The sequence below is a fragment of the Chanos chanos genome, chromosome 1 (assembly GCF_902362185.1).
Source record: "Chanos chanos chromosome 1, fChaCha1.1, whole genome shotgun sequence".
In the NCBI taxonomy this organism is placed as follows: domain Eukaryota; kingdom Metazoa; phylum Chordata; class Actinopteri; order Gonorynchiformes; family Chanidae; genus Chanos; species Chanos chanos.
Window position 1 is genome coordinate 2,047,436 of NC_044495.1, and position 22,307 is coordinate 2,069,742.

At 47.5% G+C, this 22,307-nt stretch overlaps 1 protein-coding gene across 1 annotated transcript; it reads right to left on the minus strand.

Annotated features, from left to right (window-relative positions):
• Nucleotides 1-2,390: 2,390 nt before the first annotated feature.
• LOC115812778 (myotubularin-related protein 3-like) lies at nucleotides 2,391-15,989 on the minus strand. Its single transcript, XM_030775282.1, has 17 exons — nucleotides 15,924-15,989; nucleotides 15,676-15,792; nucleotides 14,738-14,820; nucleotides 14,466-14,611; nucleotides 12,164-12,260; nucleotides 11,673-11,786; nucleotides 11,268-11,461; nucleotides 10,882-11,016; nucleotides 10,604-10,715; nucleotides 9,830-10,025; nucleotides 8,527-8,712; nucleotides 7,819-7,989; nucleotides 6,917-7,062; nucleotides 5,416-6,631; nucleotides 5,147-5,257; nucleotides 4,537-4,625; nucleotides 2,391-2,583 (listed from the first exon to the last, which is right to left on the minus strand). The coding sequence occupies exons 1-17, from the start codon at nucleotides 15,978-15,980 to the stop codon at nucleotides 2,397-2,399; spliced, it is 3,357 nt and encodes a 1,118-aa protein (XP_030631142.1). The 5' UTR covers nucleotides 15,981-15,989; the 3' UTR covers nucleotides 2,391-2,396.
• Nucleotides 15,990-22,307: the final 6,318 nt, after the last annotated feature.

The following is a 22,307-nucleotide window of genomic DNA, read 5'->3' on the forward strand; positions in this document are numbered from 1 at the left end:
AAATTTATATATAGGCTAAAAACTCTGACAGATTTTTTTTTTTTTTAATCTTTTTCCTTTCATTTTTGGCCAAAAGCTCTGTCAAGTTGTTAAAAAAAAAAAACAAAAAAAAAACTCTGCTGTGTATTCAGTGTTGTTTATTTGAAGCTATGGAACAAAAACACTATTTTAAGATTGTTGGATTTTCCCCTCATGAGGCACAAGAACAGAGTGAATGCTACTGGAAGCGAACAGAACTTCTCGCGAGCACTCGGACCACCGCTGTAGGGACGGCCTCGCCCTGTTCTTCAAGCCATGAAGACTTCTGAACCTCAGGATCCGTTTTGAATGGAGCGCAGTGCCACATCCAACGGTCACCGGTGTCAGGTCCTAGACTTGTGCAGTAAACCAGTCCATACCAGCCGTTCAGCACCAGACCACACGTGTAAAACTGTATCTGTTTGTACAGTGAAGTCACTCTCTCTAGCATGGAAAATAAATAAATAATGTGTGTGTGTATGGGGGGGGGGGGGGGGGACCATAACGTGAACCGCTGGCCTCCTGTCATCACCTCTGTATGGATTCTTTTTTTTTTTTTTTTCCTGACCTTTCCTCTTCCTCCTTTATGTTATTCAGTGCACTAACTACACATTGTGCTCGTAACTAACGCTGAAGTCTGCCCACTGCTACCCAGAGAAGTGGCGTTTCCATGTAGATCTTTTTTAAATGTCAAATCGCATTAAACATAACTACTACTCAAAGGGAAAAGTGTCTTTTTGAGTGGATTATTTTTAACTGACTTTGACTCACTTCATTTTAGCCATCCTGAGGAGCCAAGAGCAGTCATGTAAAACGACACCTTTCCAACACCTTAAACACGTATGTACTCAACATTTCCAACACCTTAAACACGTATGTACTCAGCAAAATCCAAACATTAGGGCAGTGCCTTTTTCCCCCCCCTTAAGGAAAGAGCAGTATTAGGATACTGCACATATAATGACTAAAACAGTACTCTGTCTAGTTAGATCATACCTACGCAACTTGATGTCTTTCACCTGTACCTGCTGATATTTCTACCTTTACCTGTGAATGGTTCACACCGTCCAGCGTGAAGGGCTGTCAGACGACCTGTCCTCTTTAGGCCGGGCAGGCCTTGGCAGGAAGTGATGTCACTGATGACAACGCCATGCTGCTACTGCAGGAGGCATTTGTAACGGTTTAACATGAGCAGTCAGTGTGATCAAAGACAGTGACCCGTTCTGTCGCCCTCAGTTTCTCTGAAAACACTGACCTTAGGATCTGCCCTTCTCAGTGTTATTCTGACTCAATCTGACCGTAATCTGTCAAAATAATCTGATTACGGTAACATTACCCTGATCTCTGATTTATTCCATCCCTTCGTAATTTTTTTTTTCTCTCCCCAAACTACGTTAATATTCCCATCGAGCATTATCTTAATCCCTGTAATCTAGACTGTATTCTGAGAGAAACCCGGGCGACCTGTGGCTGAATATGTCAAAGTGAGAACATTTACAGTGCAGCATTGACACATACACACATAAGACAGCGTCAACACCGAGGAGCCCCCCCCCCACCATGTGCACACACACACACCCCAGTCACCCACCATGTGCACACACACACACCCCAGTCACACACCGTGTCCAGATACAGGCCTGTCATCCTTCATTTGTCTGGGTCAGTTAAAATAGGGAAAAGTAAAAACTCATTCTGTATTGGTGCACGCGCACACAGAGCAATGACCTTAGACAAACGGAGAGCAGGACAGAGACATGGTACGAGATGTTCCCAGTTCCCTTCCCCAGCATGCTCAGACACAGAGTTTGGGTAGGCAGTGCGTTTATTCCATTCACACCTGTGCGAAGACCTCCTAGCGCGGCCGGCTCACAGCATCCCAGCATGTTACAGAGAGCATCACAGCAAAGCTTGGCAAGCGTTACATGTCCGTCAAAAAGCCTGCACGAGAGAGAGCAAAGCCACAGCAGAGACAGATCTGAGACGCTGTAGAAATGCCAGACAGAACCGAGATAACCCAGACCTGTCCGAATCCCAGCAGGTCCAGACACACACTGGCTTTCCACACACACACACACACACACCTGTGATAATATTTCCTGCAGTCCTGAGAGTGTGCTTGACAAGCTTGTTCAGTCCAATAATAAAACCCAACAATTCCATTAAGACTTACACTTGAGTCTTCAGTAAAACACATGCGGATCTCATCTGGCTGTACACATGATATATACAAACAAAACTTCACAAAACATGTACACGCGCAAACAGAAGAGTGCGGACATTCTGAGTTCGTTTTCCAGCGATGTGCATGAGACAGAAGGGGGGGGGGGGGGGGGGGTTGTGTTCTGACGTCCTCCGCCCGTTGGCGTTGGCCTGTTTCAGTTGGAACTGGCAGTAATGGGTTTCTCCAGCTCCAGGTCGGCAGGGGGTACGGCGGGGGGCACGGCCGAAGGGCACAGATGCCCGTAGCAGGCCTGGCACACACGGTTCGGCTCATACATCTGCTGGCTGGGCAGCGCCACCTTCTGGTTGCAGCAGCTGGCACAGAAAACATTCCCACAATTCCTGCAGAGGCCAACAGAGATGGCGCACCATTTAAATACTCATCTTAATTCTGTCGTTTTGAAAATGCAACTTAGAAAGTCTATAAAAGCAGATAAAAATATAATGAAGTCAGTGAATAAAACAATTACGCTATTTGCTGTGTAATTAATAACAATGCCATCACTAGACTGTGTGACAGAATGACTGAAGCAGACCAGAAATTCATATTAATGTCATTTATTCAGTAACTTCATGAGCTTTTTGGGAGAATAATGACAGAGGAAAACGGTTAGATTTATGTTTAAGGAGTCCAGGAGAGCAGGTATGAGCGTGTGTAGTATTTAAGGTACAGGAGTCTGAGTGCACAGATATTGTCATAGAGGAGTCAGTGTGTAGAGTTACAGTCACAGCAGCTGAGTCATTATGTGTATTTACACTGTGAGAAAATGACACTGAGGTACAGAGAGGATGAGGGTGAAGTCAAAGTTCAGAATCTAACAAAAGGGAAAAAAAAAAGACAGAAGCAAAAGGGTCTCTCACCAGGCTTCCTCAGGGGGCTCTCTGCCACTGTGGAGGAGAGAGAGGGAGAGAGGGGGAGAGAGAGGGAGAGAGAGAGAGGGAGAGGGGGAGAGAGAGGGGGAGAGAGAGACGGAGAGAGGGGGAGAGAGAGGGGGGGGGGGCAGAGGAGAGGAAGATGGGTCAAGGAAAGATGGAAGAGGAGAAAACCAAAGTGGACAGAGACCCTCAGCTCTCACTCTGAATGTCACAGAACCCTGTACTGGGCCTGGTCTCTGTGTCTGAACACACAGAACCCTGTACTGGGCCTGGTCTCTGTGTCTGAACACACAGAACCCTGTACTGGGCCTGGTCTCTGTGTCTGAACACACAGAACCCTGTACTGGGCCTGGTCTCTGTGTCTGAACACACAGAACCCTGTCTTCAGTGAGACCAGCATGGCTTCAGATAAAGTCCCTCATCTCACTAGTCCCCCTGTGTAAACAGGTCATTTTGGGAGGTAACAACACATCTTTTTGGATAATTAAGAGACAGTGATCTTACAAGCAGCGGCAGAGAGTCAGATTTTGATCTGGTGACAGACAGTCGATGCCTTTGGATGTGCGTGAAAGTGGTTCTGTAATCCAGACAAACATGGCTGATTCCTCAGCAGTTTTAACGATCACACACACACATAAAAAGTGGGATTAAAGAGAAGAGAGTGGCTCAGCATCCAGTGCGGTGGAGTGAACATCACCTACAGGATCCTCTGCCCCTCCCTTTAAAAAACCAACCAATGGAAATGAGCCTGTGAGGACAGGCAGGGCTGAGGCTCTGTGCTCAGCGCTGGCAAAGTCAGACACAAGTGCACAGAGCTCAGAGTGGCCAGACATCCCGCAGGTGTCAGCACATACGCTGTGTAACACTGATCACTGACACTATGTATTGTGCTTCATCACAGCTCTTTACCCTATTTCTCATAATACATGACACATTACTGTAAAGGACTGCCTGGCCTGTCAGACAGCAGCTTAAAGTGCATAAGACACCTCCACAGAAATCACTCTCTCCCTCTCTCTCTCTCTCAAAAGCACTGCTCTGCTCTAAAAGCAGGGGGGTAGGGTAATTCGTTTAAGCCGTGGTCAGATCTCTCAGTAACTAAGTCCTTCAAGGCAGATGTTTTGAGAGAAGCTAAAGCAGACACACACACACACACACACACACACACATAGACAGAGATCACTGAGTGAGAGAGACATGCCACATCACACAGCACAGATAAAAGGACAGAAACAGAGAGATAACGTGTCTTAGAGTAAGAGAGCCCTGAAAAATATACGTGTGTGTGTGTGTGTGTGTGTATGTGTGTGTGTGTGTGTGTGTCTGAGTGCGTAGGTATGTGTGTATGCATGTGTTTGTGTGTGTGCATGTGTATGTGTGTATATGTCTGTATGCATACGTGTTTGTGTCTGTCCTCACCTGCAGTGCTGTTTTCGAGCAGCCAGCCAGAACTTGTGTTCGCATCCATAGCAACGAGTTGCCAAGTGATCTGGGTACCACCGGGTTGCCTAGGGAACCAAGGACCAGAAAGTCACTTACACAAGTTTTTATGGTCACCAGTTCATTCACCAGCCTCTCCTCTCCTCCTTATCTCTACCTGTTTATACATTCACCTCCTCTTTTCTCTCCTCTCCTCCTTATCTCTACCTGTTTATACATTCACCTCCTCTTTTCTCTCCTCTCCTCCTTATCTCTACCTGTTTATACATTCACCTCCTCTTTTCTCTCCTCTCCTCCTTATCTCTACCTGTTTATACATTCACCTCCTCTCATCTCTCCTCCTTATCTCTACCTGTTTACACATTCATCTCCCCTCTCCTCATCTCTACCTGTTTATACATTCACCTCCTCTTTTCTTTTGCCCCCCTTCTCTTCTCTACTATCCTGTCATCCCTCCTTCAACTTCACTCCTCTCCTCTGCTCTCCATCCTCTCCTCTCTCTTAGCCAGTCTTATCTATCTTTTCATTGTCCTTATCTTCCTCCTCCTCCCCCTTCATTCTGCGTCTCCTCCCCATCTCCTGTCCTTACCTCCCCATCCCGTAGCTCCAGCTGCTCCCAGCAGCTGTCTGAGAGGAGTTCAGTGCTGCATCGTGACAGACAGGCCGGGTTCAGGTTATTCTCACAGTCTGACACTGACGACTACACCACACACAGAGAGAGAGAGAGAGAGAGAGAGAGAAGAGGAAATGTCATACAAAGGATATAGAGAAGGAAATCAACTCTGCACGTGTCTGCCTCAGGACACTGTGTGTGTGTGTGTGTGTGTGCGTGTGTGTGCGTGTGCGTGTTGTACTCACCAGTTCTCCGTTCACCTGTAGGCGGCTCCAGAGCTCCTGTACCTGTCTCTTGAGCGTCTCCACCTGGAGCTGATGTCCCGCCTCTATCTGCTGCAGTCGCAGCTGCACAGCATCACTGTGCAGGCTCAGGCCGTCCGTGCCCAGGTGAGAATGGGGCGTGGCAGAGGGGCCCCGCCCTGACGGGTCCCACGAATGCACGTGAGGGGAGCTCAGAGACCCACAGCTGGCCACCGAAACCTGTCTGCTGAGGGGCGTCCGCACCCCGTTGGCGTTCGCCGTGGCGTCGCCGTTACAGACGTGGGCGTCCGGAGGGAAGAGAGGCTGTAAGGCACACGAGGATGGAGACCTGAGCCCGTTCAGAGTCCTGGGCGGCTGGGGAGAGGGAGTGGAATCGTGCGGTACGGTCGCGGGGGTCGGAGAGCGGTCATCCGGGGTGTCTGTCGGGGTCTCAGTTAATGCTGTTCTATTAGACCGCCCAGGAGAGAGGGGGTTAGGGGGAGGAGTGTCTTCCTGACAGGGGACGGGTGACGGTACTTTGTCAGCATCACCACCCCCTCCCTGTACACTCTCGATGTGACCGTTGGTCACGTGCCCAAGGTCTAAAGTGGGTGGGGCAGGCGCAGGCTCAGAGTCAGCCTCTTTAGAAAGTTCTGGAGTTTGTTTGTGAAGTTCTTCACATAGCATCGTGTTTATCGGTTCCTCGCAGGTCGCTGCAGGCACCTCAGCCGAGGCCTCTGGAGGAGGGGGAGTGGTTAAAGAATGGGAGGCGGAGCGAGTGCCACTGAGTGTTAGGCTCCGCCTCCGCTCCTCTGTCACCGCCCCTTCTTCCCTCGCTTCCTGCAAAATGTCCTCTATCTGTCCGTCAGCCACGCCCACTGCCACAGACAGCCCCGCCTCCTCTATCCCATTCCCTACCATTTCCCCATTCCCCAGATTAACATCATAATGACCATTACACTCTGCCTGATCATCTAAACCCGCCCTCTGGAGTCTCTCCTCCAATCCCACCTCCCCGTCAGAACATCCCGTGCTGGGATTGGCTGAACTGTCCGCCTCACTGTCCTCAGGCTCTGTTGCCGCGGCGATGTCGACGGATCGGAGGTGCTCCTGCCATTTGTCATTAAGGCTGGGGTCACTGCAGCGGCGGTTAGAGGTCACGTGGCAACCCCCTTCACAGGTCACGGGCAAGTTCTCATAAGATCTCGTCTTCACAAGTCTAAACAACACAGGCAGAGCAAAAAATCAATCAACCACCCGCTGGGATGATCTGGATCACTATCCCATGGTCAGTCACACCCTGTCCGTCAATGTTTACCGGCTGCCTGAAACAGGAAACTGGGTCTCCTGCTTGTCTGTTTTTATGGTGCTGTTCTAGTGTTTGGTGAGCCAAACACACATTTCCACCCTGGTGGATAGTAAAGGTGTATTCTGTTCTATTCTATTCATTCTAAAACACACACTGTCACACACACACACTTTATGTGAACTGTGACCGGTTTACCTGCCCAGGTACGAGTCCTCCGGTGTAGTGGCAGGGTCAGGGTAAGGGGGACAGGCGTCGTCAGAGGGCGTGGAGGGGGCGGAGTTTGGCAGATAGACGGCACTCCACAACATCAGGTTACGAACATGACACACCGGGTGAAGCACCTGCCAACACACACACACACACACACACAGACAGCGTATGTGAGTGTGTGTGTGTGTGTGTGTGTGTTTGTACATGATTGAAAGACAGGGGGAGGGAGAGACAGAATGACTCTGTGTGTGTGTGTGAGTGAGAAAGAAAGAATGACTGTGTGTGTATGTATGTGTGAGAGTGTGTGTATGAGTGTGAGAGAGAGAGAGAGAGAGAGAGAGAGAGAGAATGACTGTGTGTATGTATTTATGTGTGAGTGTGTGTATGTGTGTGAGTGAGAGAGAGAGACAGAAAGAATGTGTGTGTGTGTGTGTGTGTGTGTGTATGTGTGAGTGAGAGAGAGAGAGAGAGAGAGAATGAATGTGTGTGTGAGTGAGAGAGAGAGAGAATGAATGACTGTGTGTGTGTGTGTGTGTGTGTGTGTGTGTGTGTGTGAGTGAGAGAGAGAGAGAGAATGAATGACCGTGTGTGTGTGTGTGTGTGTGTGTGTGTGAAAGAGAGAGAGAGAGAGAATGAATGACCGTGTGTGTGTGTCTGTGTGTGTGTGTGTGTGTGTGTGAAAGAGAGAGAGAGAGAGAGAATGAATGACCGTGTGTGTGTGTGTGTGTGTGTGTGTGTGTGTGTGTGTCTGTGTGTGTGTGAGAGTGTGTGTATTTGTGTGTGTGTGTGTGTGTGTGTGTGAGAGAGAGAGAGAGAGAGAGGGAAAGAATGAATGACTGTGTGTGTGTGAGACAGAGAGAGAGTGAGATTCCTGGCTGACACAGTACCGTCTCTGAGTGGGGCGAGTACAGAATGTTCTGGAAGGCACGGTTGGAGGGGTGGAGCAGAGACCACACGGAGCAGGTGTTCTCCTGAACACGGTGCTCCTCTCGCTCCTTCGCACTGTTACACAAAAACGTCCCGAACAGACACGAGTACGTGTGCTGCACCAGCTTCACCTGCACACACACACACACACACACACACACACACACACACTGTAATATTACACCATTCAAATGGTAACAGAAAACAAACAGAGACTGGGTCCTGGATCCTGCCTCTGTTAAACCTCACTTTGGAAGAGACATATATTCTTTGGGGGGTTTTTTTGTTGTTTGTTTTGTTTTAGCAGTGTGAGCACAAAGTCCTATAAAGCAGAAAACAGCCCTCAGGCTACACCAGAAAAGCATAACTCACACATTATTCCAAACAAAGCCCTTGAGGGACACAACAGGTTAGTGGAGAAAGTTTATGTAGAGAGGAGTTTTAACAGGACATAACTGGCTCCTCTGATTCTGTCAAAACTCATCTATAGTGCTGAAACCAAAACAGAAAAGAATACAGTACTGTGTCAAACTAGACAAACATAAAAGGTACACACACACACACACATCCACACACACACACACACACACACACACACTAAAAGAGTCCAGGAGAAGAAGGTTTTTGGATGGGTCACAGATCGGACCGGTGCTGGTTAGAGTCCGTACCAGGAAGGCCTCGTTAAACTGGAAGGAACAGGGGAATTGTCTCTGGAGCTGGTGAACGCAGTCCAGCCACTGCAGGAAGACGGGACATCGCTCGTTCGCATCGTCCGCGTTCTCTCCGTGCCCACAGCGGTCCGCAAACTTATGACCAAAGTCCAGCCACTCTGTCTCCACCAGCACCTGGAAACCCTGCACACCCACAGACAACAGAGCCGAGCTGAGATTAACACCAGGCACCAGCCGTGGCAGAGAGCAGTTCAGTCATATGAGAGACAGAGAGAGAGACACAGAGGGAGAAGACAGCTAGTTTTTTTTACCATGCAGCTAAATGCAGCATTTCCCCATTGAGCTTCAAGTTGTATGGTTTCTTTTTTAAGGCTAGCGCAGAGTGTATTTGGTGCACAGAAAGGACACAGTAAATGCGCTACAGTTTCCAACCTGTGACTTCCTTAAGAGAACAGCTACGCTTCCCCTGCGGTAACACTGAGCAAACCGCAGAATCTGCCCTCTCCACATTACTGGGCCTTGTGCTACCCTCAGACACATTGTTTAGCATAGCTTACACTGCTATGAGTCATCTGGGCTGGGCGGTGTGCTCTCTCTCTCTCCTCCCCCTGGCCAATAATCAATATTTAGTAGAATTTCCAGTCTGGTTTTACCACACCAAAGTGTTGCCGGCAATCTGGTGAAAAGTTACACATTTATATCTTGATTATGCTTATCCTTCTCAAGGCATTTTAGGACCTTTAAAGTTCAATTTTTTTTCCCCTTGAAACCGTCACGTAATCATGTGCTGGGGGGGCAAAGGCCCTGTTATTATTTAGTCCTGTTCACGTGAGGCGTTCATTATACCTTCAGACACCATCATCACCATCATTGACAAGAGCACATAATAAGACTGTACGTTGTAAACAGATTGTAAACACTGACTTTTCACTGATTTGCCTGAGGTCCACGCTCTGCAGCGTGTGCCAGGTTAGCCCTGATCCACTGCAGTGAAACACCACAATGCTTACGGATGCCTCAGACTTCGAGTCTGGCCCTGCTTGGGCTCTCTGGGCTGTGAGGCAGCCCACACACTCAGTGTTGTCCATGGTGAGACACAGAAACCCTGAACGCAGAAGTCCTCCACTGGGTTTAAAGCTGTTCTCTTCAGAAACTGTCAGTGGTCTCCCTATGGATTATCACAGCCTCTTCTGGTTTGGTCAACATCAGACACAGATTACAGGTATACATTTACAGGATCTCTCTCTCTCTCTCTGTGTCTGTTTCTCTCTCTCTGTCTGTTTCTCTCTCTCACTCTGACCTCAGTGGTCCTGTAGAAGGGGTCGAGCAGCAGTTTGGACAGGGCGACGATTTGGGGTGTGCGGTCCCAGCCGTCTGAGCAGTGCACCAGTACGGGGCGTCCGTCCTGGTCCGTGGCGTTGACCACCAGCAGGGCGGCCTTCAGCAGCAGGGACAGGTGCTGCAGCCACTTAGTGCCCTCCAGAGCAGACAGCCAGCTACACACAGCACAGAGAGCAGTGTCAATCAACAGACAGACAGACAGACAGACACGGGAAGGCAAGGGTAATAATGTATTACTGTTAGATTAGAACAGTAAATCACATCACAGATCTTAAAACGTGTGAGCAGTGCTAACGACAGCGCAAAAACCTTACGAGTTAATAATTAGCATGCTTCATGTTTTACCAACACAAAACTGAAATCACAGAAGACAATCTCAAATCTCAGTCACAATATTTTCAGTTCTATTAGACCTTCATGAGAGTTTCATGCCATCGACTACTGGACTACTGAAAGGAACAAAAAAAACCTTCATCCCTTTGAATGATGACGCCGCTTGCTAACTTGCTAACGTAACATACAGCCTGCTATCTGACTGTAAGTTACATTACAGATGTTGGCTAGCTGGCTACTACCAAAAGTAGGTGCTACAGCTCCATACATTGTATGTTGTACATGTGCATGTGCATGTGCACAGTGTTGCAGCATTGGGAGGGGTGGGGCTATTTGATTTTCCTTGGAGGGGAGACCCACGCTCTCAGACTGTACCCAAGGGGGGGGGGCAGTTACTTACTTTGTGGGGTCAGGCACCTGGGCACAGAGGGCTCTAAGAGACTGGAAACTCTTCCTGATGGAGTGGATGTTGGCCATGCTCATAAAGACCACCTCACAGTTAGGGTAGTACTCTAGAATACAGACAGACAGCACAAACCCACATTCACAACAGAGCTCTGCCCCTGGATCTCAGGCCAGTTTGCTTTAAAAACCAATGTCGGCATAAAGTGGAGCATTTCTGACTTTGGCTTATTGTCAGTGATACTGTTCAGTCAAGTCACAGTGGGCGTGTCTTACCTGGGCATTCACACCCGCCCCCTTTTGCCCGATTGGCCACTGCAGCAGCATATGACCTGGCATCCAATATCAGCAATTTTTGTGGTGGTGTTTCGACAGGCTCCGCCCCCACGTTGCCATTGGCTAAAACAGGGTCTGAATTGGATAGAATGATGAAACCATGTGCACAGGCTATTAAAGGGCTTAAGCATTCCCACATCCCCCCCCCCCATCAACTATGCATGCCCTCTATAGTGCTGTGTAAACTTCAACATAAAAGCCACTTTGTTTTCTAAAAACATGAGCGTTTTCAGTATGAAGTTTTACAACCCTCCGCAAATCCTTCTTCCTCATTCCAGAGCACACACTCGACTGCTGGTATTCTCTTGGTCGTCACTCACACTGACCTGAGTTGGGCTGAGTGCTGTTGGTGTGGTGCTGACTGCAGAAGCCGTTGGCCAGCGTCTTGTCGGCTTTGGTGTCCATGGTGCAGGCTTTGGCGATGGACTGCACCAGTCTCTCATCGTCCGCGTTTCGCCAGCCCCACCAGCTCACCTCGGGCTGCCCGCACCGACCAATCACAGCGCCCGTCCTCTGGTGTCTGCAGGGGAAGGAGGAGTCAACAAGCAAATGACATCAGCCCAGCATGAACAGTCAAACAGACACAAACCACATCAGCCCAGCACGGACAGTCAAACAGACACAAGCATTTCATAAGGACCTCTGCATGAACTGAGACAGACGGTGGGAGAAAAGACCCACTCCTCTACACACACACAGGCGCGCACACACACACACACACAAGCACGCACCTGTAGACCACAGCTGGAAACCTCTTCCAGGATCGGAATGCTGCTACGTTCTCCAACTCTTTATCCGTGACCCAGGCTGGCACCAGGAGCTGCTCTGGATAACTCGCACAGAGTCTGAAAAAAAAAAAAAACAACAAGACAAGCTCAGCTCTTTATTACACACACACACACACACACACACACACACACACACACACACACACACAACCAACCAGACACCGACACACGGCTTACGGGTCCATTAGACTGTGTAGTTCAGTGCTAATCAGAGCTCTGTCTTTAGCTGCTCCAACACGGACCCCTCACTGCTCCAGAGAGGCAGTGCCACACTCAATAAGAGTGGTCCCCATTACCACCGTGCAAGTCCATCTGATGATGAAGTGGTGTACCCTGAACCCAAGACCACCGACTACAGCAAATATGTGTCTTATTTCAACAGCAGCATGGCTATTCATGTCCTGCACACGTGACAGGGTGTGATGGAGAATTACCTGAAGTTGCGGTTTATGTCCGTGACTCTCCAGGCATCGTGCGTGTGGAAGGCCATTCGTTCTACCTCCCTCTGAAACCTCCACCTCACATGTTCTCCTGGGTTTAAAAGACACAACACAAAAAATCACAATCACCCAGACTAGGAACGATCAGCGTGAATTTTTTTTTCTGACTGACAGCTGACAACCGTTGGCCAATCATTACCTGTTAATGAACAAGATTAAAATGGACTATTTAGAATGGATGAGTGTCTCTGACCCATTAAAAAATACCAATACAAATGTTTTTTTGTTTTTTTTCATAGGAAGGGGTTTATTTTGCAGAACCGGCATAACAGCCTAGATCTCCCGTGTAGGAAAATATTTTGTAACTTAAAATAAATAGCAAAGAGTAGCCAGACTTCCTAATGTATAAACAGTTTAACAAAATGAAAACACACACTGAATCCTCCAGCGCTGAGAGCGCTGTAACGAAAACCTCCTCCTCCTCCTCAGCTCTCGGCGAATTAATGATCAAAAACAGCTGACGCATTAACAAAAAACGGAAACTTGAAGTCGCATTTTTCAGACCTCAAAACAAAATAAACAGCCCAGCGTGGTGGACAGCATTGTCTACTGATTTTCATTCATATTATATTGTGGACGTTGGCTTGGCAAGTGGCACTGCATTGTGCTTGCATGACTGCTGTATTTCAACACTGCGTTGCTTCGCTTACAAATAACCTGCTGGTCCATTGGGTGGAAACGGAGCCACACACGGTGCTTCTTTTCGCTCACCTCATCTCGCTCAGACTCATCTCGCTCAGACTCATCTCGCTCACCTCATCTCGCTCAGACTCATCTCGCTCAGACTCATCTCGCTCAGACTCATCTCGCTCAGACTCATCTCGCTCAGACTCAGCGAAAACCGGCCACAGCCTCGTGTGGTTAGTCACACGTGTCGATGCTTCCCCATGAGCCGACTGATATGTATAAAAAAGTTTACTTTTTTTTTTTTTCCTCTCTTTTTTAACTGTTTAACTGACAGTACTCATCGGTCAGAATTCTTATTGTTGGTAAACGGTTAATTATTGACATCCCTAACACTGTAGTGCAGTATTAGTTATACATACAGACAATCAGGGCTGAGTGAAGGCTAAGCTACAGACAAACGGGCACACCACAAAGCATTAATTAACACAAGGTCAATAAACATGAGGTTAATTAACACGAGGTTAATTGACATAAGGTTAGTGGCCAGCTGAACACAGTTGAAGACTGGTCACTAATGAAGTAAAGCCTCGGAGCTGTTGCCGTTGAGATGAGAACAGCGTGACAGAACAGACGGGGTACAGAAATACTCAGCTATATAAAGTCCTCCATCCTGCCAATGGCAAAGAATAGTGGAAATTTCCATTTGATGCAGAGGGGTTTTTATGGGTTTTGAGGCATCCAGTGGAAAGTCTGATACCACAGCCATTAACGGTACACAACAGTACAGCTCTGAACTCTCGCTGACCTCTAGCAAAGTGTTTGGAAATCAGTTGCAAAAGGAGCTGCAAATGACTTCACAAATCAACAGTTTGCCACGCTGATGAAAGCGCCACAGCACAGAGTGCCAGTGATTAGTATCTGTCAGCGAGGCTCCTTTGTGTTTACATATGGTTTACATGTCATTGGATTTGACCTTCAGGCTGTTAGCCTGTTTTATATCCACTTTGTGTTTAACATGAGAAAATACTGACTGAGAGCTTACGAGTTATAGAACAACAAGCAAAAAAAAACCCAAAACAAAATAAAGCACTGCAGTTAGCCTGGCATGTATATTCTACATACTACACACAAATAATGTACACTAGGTAACACTGTGTGTGTGTCTGTGTGAGTGTGTGTCTGTCCACATGTGTGTCTGTGTGTGTCTGTATGTCCACATGTGTGTCTGTATGTCCACATATGTGTCTGTATGTCCACATATGTGTCTGTGTGAGTGTGTGTCTGTGTGAATATCCACATGTGTGCTCTGGCATTACTTGTGTAACAGGATGTGTGGCAAACTACATGCCCATTTCTTTCTGTGTTCCTGTCTTAAAAGTGTGTGCATGATTGCAACATGTGTGCGTGTGTGTGTGTGTGTGTGAAGTAGTGCAGAAGTAGTGCTTTAATTACACAAACACTAGCAGGATTCAAACCCAATGCCTTCTTGCTGTGAGGCAACAGTGCTAACCACTGAGCCACTGTGAAGCAAGCGTGTGTGCATGTGTGTCTGTGCGTGTGTGTATATATATATATGTGTGTGTGTGTGTGTGCGCGCGTGTGTGTTTACCAGCTCTGCACATCTCTCCGTGGCCCTCTCTCTCCTCCGTGTGAAAGGCGAAGCTGAAAAGCTCCTCCAGACGAGAGGGCGGGCGCACCACTGCCGTCAGCCTCCTCAGCCAATCCTGGCACTGCTCTGCCGACCCAAACTGACACCTGCCTCAGAGGTCACAGCGCTCAAAGGTCAGTCACATACATGCCACGGAAACCTTAACGACACATTGATAGGACAGACCTGTGCACAGGTCAAATGTGACGGTGAGCTGCAGTGCTGTGTCTGACCTGATGACCTTGCAGTCTTTACAGACGACATGGAGCTGGGTCAAATCCCGACACTCAACACTCTCAACCAGCTGGAGAGGGACCTGCAGTCGCCCGCGCACACACGCACACAAACACAAACACACACGCACACACACACACGCCGCACGCACACGCCGCACGCACGCACACACACATGCACGCACACACACAAACACACAAACACACACGCGCACACACACACGCACACACACACACGCGCACACACACACGCGCACACACACACGCGCACACACACACGCACACACACACACGCACACACACACACATGCGCACACACACCCACCCACGCGCGCGCACGCACACACACACACGCACACACACACACGCACACGCACACGCACGCACACGCACACGCACGCACACGCACACACACGCACACACACGCACACACACGCACACACACACGCACACACACAATGACAGAGAGAAGACAGAAGACCAATTAGTAGACGTCTCTATACTGACAGAATTAAAAACAAAAGACCCACACTGACACAGGCCTATAGAATGAGTCAGCTGCACTTAAAGAGTTTTACTGTCTGTCTGCACTGTTTGCAGTTTTACTGTCTGTCTGCACTGTTTGAAGATCTTTATTTTCAGTTTCCATTTCACTGAAATCTGTTTAGAATTCCTTTCATTCATTAAACTTAGTGAGTAAACACTCTCTGGATTTATGGAGCCAGTCATGTGAGCTGAGTGGATAAACCTCTGTGTCAGTTACACACATGCTTTCAAAAGCCTTGTGACTGAGGGGATTACACAAACTGTGAAACAACAAATCCTGTAAAGCCCTTTTTTGGTCTCTGATTTGGTGGAGGGTTCTGGCCGCCCGTCTCTTCAGACTCAGACGGCCATGAACAAGTCGAATCGTCAGGACAGGCAGAGACGGCACTCACGTTAACGATGCTCTCTTTGAACTTGATGTGAAGGCGGTAACTGGACATAGCGATGACGGCCCCCTCCATCCTGCCAGCGTACTCAACACGCTCCCCATGCAGCGGAGAGAACGGGACCTACACAACACACACACACACACACACAGCATTAGACAATACGGCTAGAATGGTTTAGAGCATGTTTTTGTGTGTTTATGTTCTTGCTGCTGTTCAGTTGTGTGTGTGTGTGTGTGTGTGGGGTCTGTCACCTGTAGGTGCTCCTCTTCCAGAACTGGACTCTTCAAAGGGGAAGATTGACTGGTCATACTGGAGTCTGGACTCTGCTGCCCCTCTTCCACCTGCCAAACCAGAGAAAAGTCAATCAGAGGGTGCTACACACACACGCACGCACGCACGCACGCACGCACGCACACACGCACGCACACACGCACGCACACACACACGCACGCACGCACACACGCACGCACACACGCACGCACGCACGCACGCACGCACACACGCACGCACACACACACGCAAGCACACACGCACGCACGCACGCACGCACGCACGCACGCACACACGCACGCACGCACGCACACTTCCCCTTCTTCACAAAATCTCTGTACTTTCTCTGCAGACAGTTTGTGGTTAACTGAGCTGAGGCTCACAGGGCTGAATGGAGAACATTATGTTTAGGTCTGTTTTCTAAAGATGAAGAGTGGAACACACACACACCCACACACACACACACCCACACACACACAGATCTTCACCCATATTTTATACAGTGAATTCGCTCATGTCGCTACCTAACAGACACCTGAGTCACACACGTGTTCAGTTAAACGTTTAGGGATGGTGTATTTGGGGGTGGTGTATTTGGGGGTGGGGTTTTTACCATGGCTCTGGGGAGGGAGAGAGGGTCTCCTGCCCTGTCCTCTGAGCCCTCGCGTTGCCTTCTGAAAGGAAAAGAAACAAAGCATGATGTCAACAGTCTTCACGTCATTACCACCAGGCCAGGAACTTCACAGACGGCACGACGGCCACGGCTGTCCCTGCCCCTCTCTCTGACCTCGATGCCCCCCGTCACTGTGACCTCCGCGCCCTGCACGACTGCCTGTATTTTTATTTTTTTCTGCTTAATGAACCCGACTGATGCTGCGATGTTTTTTTTGCCTGTCAAACGATTCTCCCCCGACATCAGAACCGGGCGGAACGGCTCCAGAGCGCCTTGTGGTGCTCATCTTTGATTGGCTGTAATCGATAATATGAAAGTGTGACAGAATCCTGGGTTACATGTGTGATGTTGTCTCTGACGTGGCGTGGAAAGTGACAGCATGCATCAAAATAAGACCAGAGGAGGAACAGTCAGCTATCAAAAACAAGATCATGTAACACATCTAGATACTAACCAATCAGTGAGCAGGCTTTGGAAATCAGTATATAAAAGGAGCTATATGGTCATGTTATCTCAGCGAGCTATAATTTGCCGCGATATGTTGCGATTTTGATAACATTTGATCACCGAGCTAGCACTACAGAAGTACATCTATCAGGACATCTTGAGGGCCAGCAACGTTTCAGGGACGCTTAAGCGACCAAAATACTGTGTGTCTCCCCTTTCTATGCTGCAGTCACACCAGCCGGGCCATAGCAATATAAACTAACGAATAAACTGTTTGGATGGAAATTGTGGTTTTCTTGCTCTATTAGTATTACATTGTCTACTAAAAGCCATCAAGGCATCTAGCCATTCAGTAAAATGATCTATATATAATCTTATATATACACACACACACACACACACATACACATATGCCCTTAAAGATATTGGCCCAACACAGACCAAGTGGCCTTGTCCTTAAAATGACTAAATTCCAGACGTGCACACAACGCTACAGGACAGAACATGCATCAGGACCCATACACACAACACAGATAACAGACTACAGATACGTGTAAGAAATCCCTGAAACAAAACAATAACAAACAAACAAAAAGCAACAGCACTCTGTTATACTGTTGGAAAAATCTACTTTTGTATTAAAACAAACAAACAAAACCACTCACCTTAAAGATGATTATGACCACCTTGTGCTGGTGGTTTGAGAGAGGCCAACACCAGATAATTACAGAGAACTAGAGAGGGAGAGAGAGAGAGAGAGAGAGAGAGAGAAAGACAGATAGAGAGACAGACAGAAAGAGAAAGAGACAGAGAGAGAGACATGGTGAGTGGAAATTTCCTGAAGTCTCTCAGCCTGGTACTATCTGCTGTGCACGCCAGCTGAGACCTCAGAGCTCTGTCAGGTATGTATCCAACAGCCCCCAGAACCAACAGAGACAGATTACACACCCACACAGGTGTCTGAGCTGAGATTCTGTCTCCCTCTCACACACACACACGAGTTTTAACCCTCTCTCCAACAGGCCACTGATGATGGACACCGTAATGCATTCTTGTATGTAACAGAAGCCTCAGAGAGATGAGATCAGATCAGACAACTCCATTTCACTGTCTTGTAAATGTAAGTTTAATATATTAGTGTGTTGTCTTGACTGCTTGAGAACCATGGGAAATATGTCCAGGGAAAGGTTTTTTTTTTTTTAACAAACCCCTGACTCCTTTCCTCCTTTTAAGTTCATGTTTGCCAGGTGAACAACATTTCATGTGACATAACCATACAGTCATCAGGTGCCAGACAGAGGCCTGCTATGTGCCAAAACCCAGTCCTAACAGGTCAAAGACCAACTGCTTTTCACATCAACCGACTACTCCCGCCTCTGACTGGCTGAAGGTCATGCATATTTGCCTCCCTGGTAAAAATCAACCTCTAATTAAAGAACTGAGGCCAAAGAGCAGCGAAACATTGGCTCTCCAGAGCACACACCCCCTCTACCTACCAGAGCACACACACACGCTCTGGCTACCAGAGCACAGACACACGCTCTGGCTACCAGAGCACACACACACGCTCTGGCTACCAGAGCACACACACACGCTCTACCTACCACAGCACACACACGCTCTGGCTACCAGCGGAGAACTGAGCTCAGCCGCAGTGCACTGTCAACATACTCCAGCACCTCTGTCAACACACTCCAATCCAATGCAATCCACACTAAGGCGCACACACACACACACACACAGCACTAAACTTTACACAGATCTCAATTCCAGTCTCAATTACAAAATATCTGAACAGGAAATACAGGTCAGAGATGCCAAATACTTAAAAAAAAAAAACAACAACAAAAAAAAAAACTAAACAAAACACAGAAATCTTAATGGGCTTCTATCAGATGTTAGTGTTCTTTAGATTGTCGTGTAATCTGTGTTGTCTACATGCCTTTAAAAGGACACTGAGAGTTGTTTGTCAGCAGTAATCATATATGAAGATCAGTGGGTCATGTCTTACAGTGGGGTTTCACTTTTGTCTGCATGCCAGCTTATGGTTTCTAAATGAGTCACTGAACAGATCTCACGCACATCCACACGAGGAGAGAGATTTGCTTAACCCAAAAAAACAAAAGCTAATGTATTCATTCTGTGATTGCTATCGTATGAGAAAGAACGTAACTGAAAGCAAGAGAGACATGCCACATGCCAACCGCTCCCACACCCAGATATGTCAACCAACACAGCCAACGTATAGTCTCATAGTCAAACATGCATGGAGATCACTCTTAGAAAAGCAAAAGAAAGCCAAACAGATATAAAACAGAGAGCAGACAGATCACTGCGGGGCTGCATTCCACAGGCCTTGTTAAACTAGCATACTGTGCTTATTTTGCCTTTAGACCACCATGTGGCATGGCCACTGGAGAGCGAGAGTGTGTGTGTGTGTGTGTGTGTGTGTGTGTGTGTGTGTGGTCAGAGAGACCTGGTTCTCAGGCCATTTGTGGGGACTGGGGAGTCTTATCTGCGCTGCCATCAGCAGGAACACACAGACAGAGCAATGAGGGAGAATGTGTGGAACTGTAAAGATACTAGAACAGTCCCTACACAAAGCCAAGAACTGCTCCCTCCGCCTCTCACTCACTCAGGGAGAGTAAAAGATAGAAAAGAGAGGGTATATAAGCCAGGCCCTCTCCCTTCTCTCTCCCCCCTTCCCTTCCCTCTCTCTCTCTCTCTCTCTCTCCCTCCCTACAGGCTCACAGAATGATCTGCTCAGACATCTGACTGACTTGGCAGACGTCCCAACCTCTACACCACTTCACTCACACACACACACACACACACACACACACGGCATAAGCTGTTGATAAGCTCTCTCAGTGGAGGAGGGGTGACCCAAGACGCTGACCTCCATGAGCTTCTTGACCTTTGACACCTGGGCTCCGCTCCTTCTACCGGTAAAGCTGGATTAAAGAGAATCTTTCCTCAGAGGGCGAAAAAGACCCTGTGACAGAGGCGCTCAGGAAGACAAAGGCGATGTTGAAATCACTGTTGCAACTCCACCAAAGAGCAGCCAAATCTGTGCAAACGCATGCACGCACGCACACGCACCACTCAAGCTATGGCACACTCTACCCTGCTGTGTGACTAATACTGAAACTGTGGGCTTTTGTAAAATACCAAATATTAAAATGATGAGCAGAGATTTAGCCTACAGAAACACTATTTCTTGCTCTTTCCTAAAATAAAACTCCAAAACTAGCAATGTTTGACAATGCTTCTATGATCATAATTATTAAAATATATATGATTATAAATCATGTATGTCCTGTGGTAAGGTTGCAAATTTCTCCCTCAGCGAAAAGCTCGGTGGTCAGTTGACTGATTGGGGTTTAATAGAGGGATCAGAATAAAAAATAAATGAATGAATGAATGAATGAATGAATGAATAAATAAATAAATAAATAAAAAGGGGGGGGGGGTAAAAGCAGAACAGCTCGTGGGTCATATGACTGTCACAGTACTCCGTGCAGGAGCTTAAGAATAGTGGCAAAACAAATGAACGCCATAATCATTAATCCTCAGCAACCCGCTCAACACTTGGTTTCACTGCGAAACCGAGAAGATGGTCTTTTTAACCCCTGACCAAAGCATCGTCTCTGCCAAAAGCACTGTCAAACGAGCTCGCGTTTTGAGACAAACTCTCTCGTGCTGTAGGATTTTGTTAAAGCATTACAATGGAGGGAAAAAGTTCTTCTCCTTGTTTAAATTAATAGGTTATTCGGCGATTTTACAAAGAATTCACTGTGACGCTAAATCTGTATTACGGATTTGCTGAACAGACCTACCCGTCAAAGGAAATTCCTTCGTTCTTCAAAGGATTCCTTGTCCCATTTTGTCAGCAAGATTGACTGTGGTCTGGAAGAGGTGAAAGATTTCTTATTAGGCAAAAACATGTTTTGAAATTATGAGGTGAACGCGTTTTAAAACGCCCACGCGCATGAGTTTCACATCAAGGAGTGACAGGTGCAGCGAAGTGACAGTGCTCAATTAACTCACTGTCACTGTTAATGACCCTACCTAAGAAGCGTGCGCAACGCAGATCTTCACAGAGCGTGACAAAGTCAATCAAAAGCATGTTTCTGCAGTTTTCTTTTTGATTTTTTCTTTAACAAAACACCGATGCACAACCTGAAGCCTATCTTGAACACTGATAAGCAACACACGAGATTCACTGCCTCGAAGGACGTTACGCGTAGTTTCTTACACTTTTAAAACCATTTGATAATATCACTTAACACTCCCGTCAGTACAGCAAGCAACGTCGATTGATGGGCCAGAGGAGAGTTGAGTTTATCGGCTCCGTTCAATGTTAAATGGCATCAATGGCTGGCTATCATGGTAGCTAGCTTGATAACTTTAGCTCTTATGGTTCTTTTTACCTCAGCTATACCCATGATAAGAACAATATATTAATTAACTATAATACGCGAGCGAAGCTTTGTGCCATATCTTAAACAATATTTTGATAAAAAAACAACAACACACACATCTTTGGAGTGCAGTAAAGTCTTACCTCACAAGGTCTACCTCTGCACCTATTCCGCTAGCTTGCTAGCTAACTGCCGGTTGGTACTGACAGACTCGTATTTTGTTGTTGTGGTGGAGGTGGAGGGCGTACCCCAACACAGAGGCCGCGGCCGAAGATGATACCTCTGCGTTGTTTACTACAGCACTCTCCTGAGCTTGACTCTTGGCAGCGACGATACGCTGCCCTCAATTCTTTTGCAAAACATCACAAATCACACGATGAATAAGGCGTAAACATTACCCTTTTAATCCGTGCTAAGCCGCCATCGCTTTTCTCTCTCGTAGGGCTAAAATGATCGTGACGTCACCACGCTTAAAATGTAGTTTTGACGTAACTACGTACGAGAACGTAGTGGGCACGGCGTAAACAAAACCGAGCGTGGAATGTAAACACAGGGGAACCTGTCTTGTTTGTGTTTTTGCATGAGTGACAAACTCAGCGCGCTGTGAACGCCTGATTTAAATTTCATGTGTAGTTCTTGTTTAATCCGCTGTAAAGCCAGCTTTAAGCGAAAGGTCTGCGCATATGTCACGAACCATAAAGAACACAGGCTTTTTCAAAGTTTCATACTTAGTTGCATTACTAAAATGAATTGTGACATGATTGTAGACCACGCATCATTCATGCTAGCGCATGAACCGCCCATCAGGTGTAGTCTGTCCC

Excerpts from the sequence above, each read along its gene's own strand:
- LOC115812778 (XM_030775282.1), bottom strand. The coding sequence starts at position 15,980 with ATGACCAGTCAATCTTCCCCTTTGAAGAGTCCAGTTCTGGAAGAGGAG. Across the intron at positions 7,063-7,818 it reads ACTCGCCCCACTCAGAGACG|GTGCTTCACCCGGTGTGTCA; the intron begins GTACTGTGTCAG and ends GTGTGTTGGCAG. Across the intron at positions 6,632-6,916 it reads GAGGACTCGTACCTGGGCAG|ACTTGTGAAGACGAGATCTT; the intron begins GTAAACCGGTCA and ends TGTGTTGTTTAG.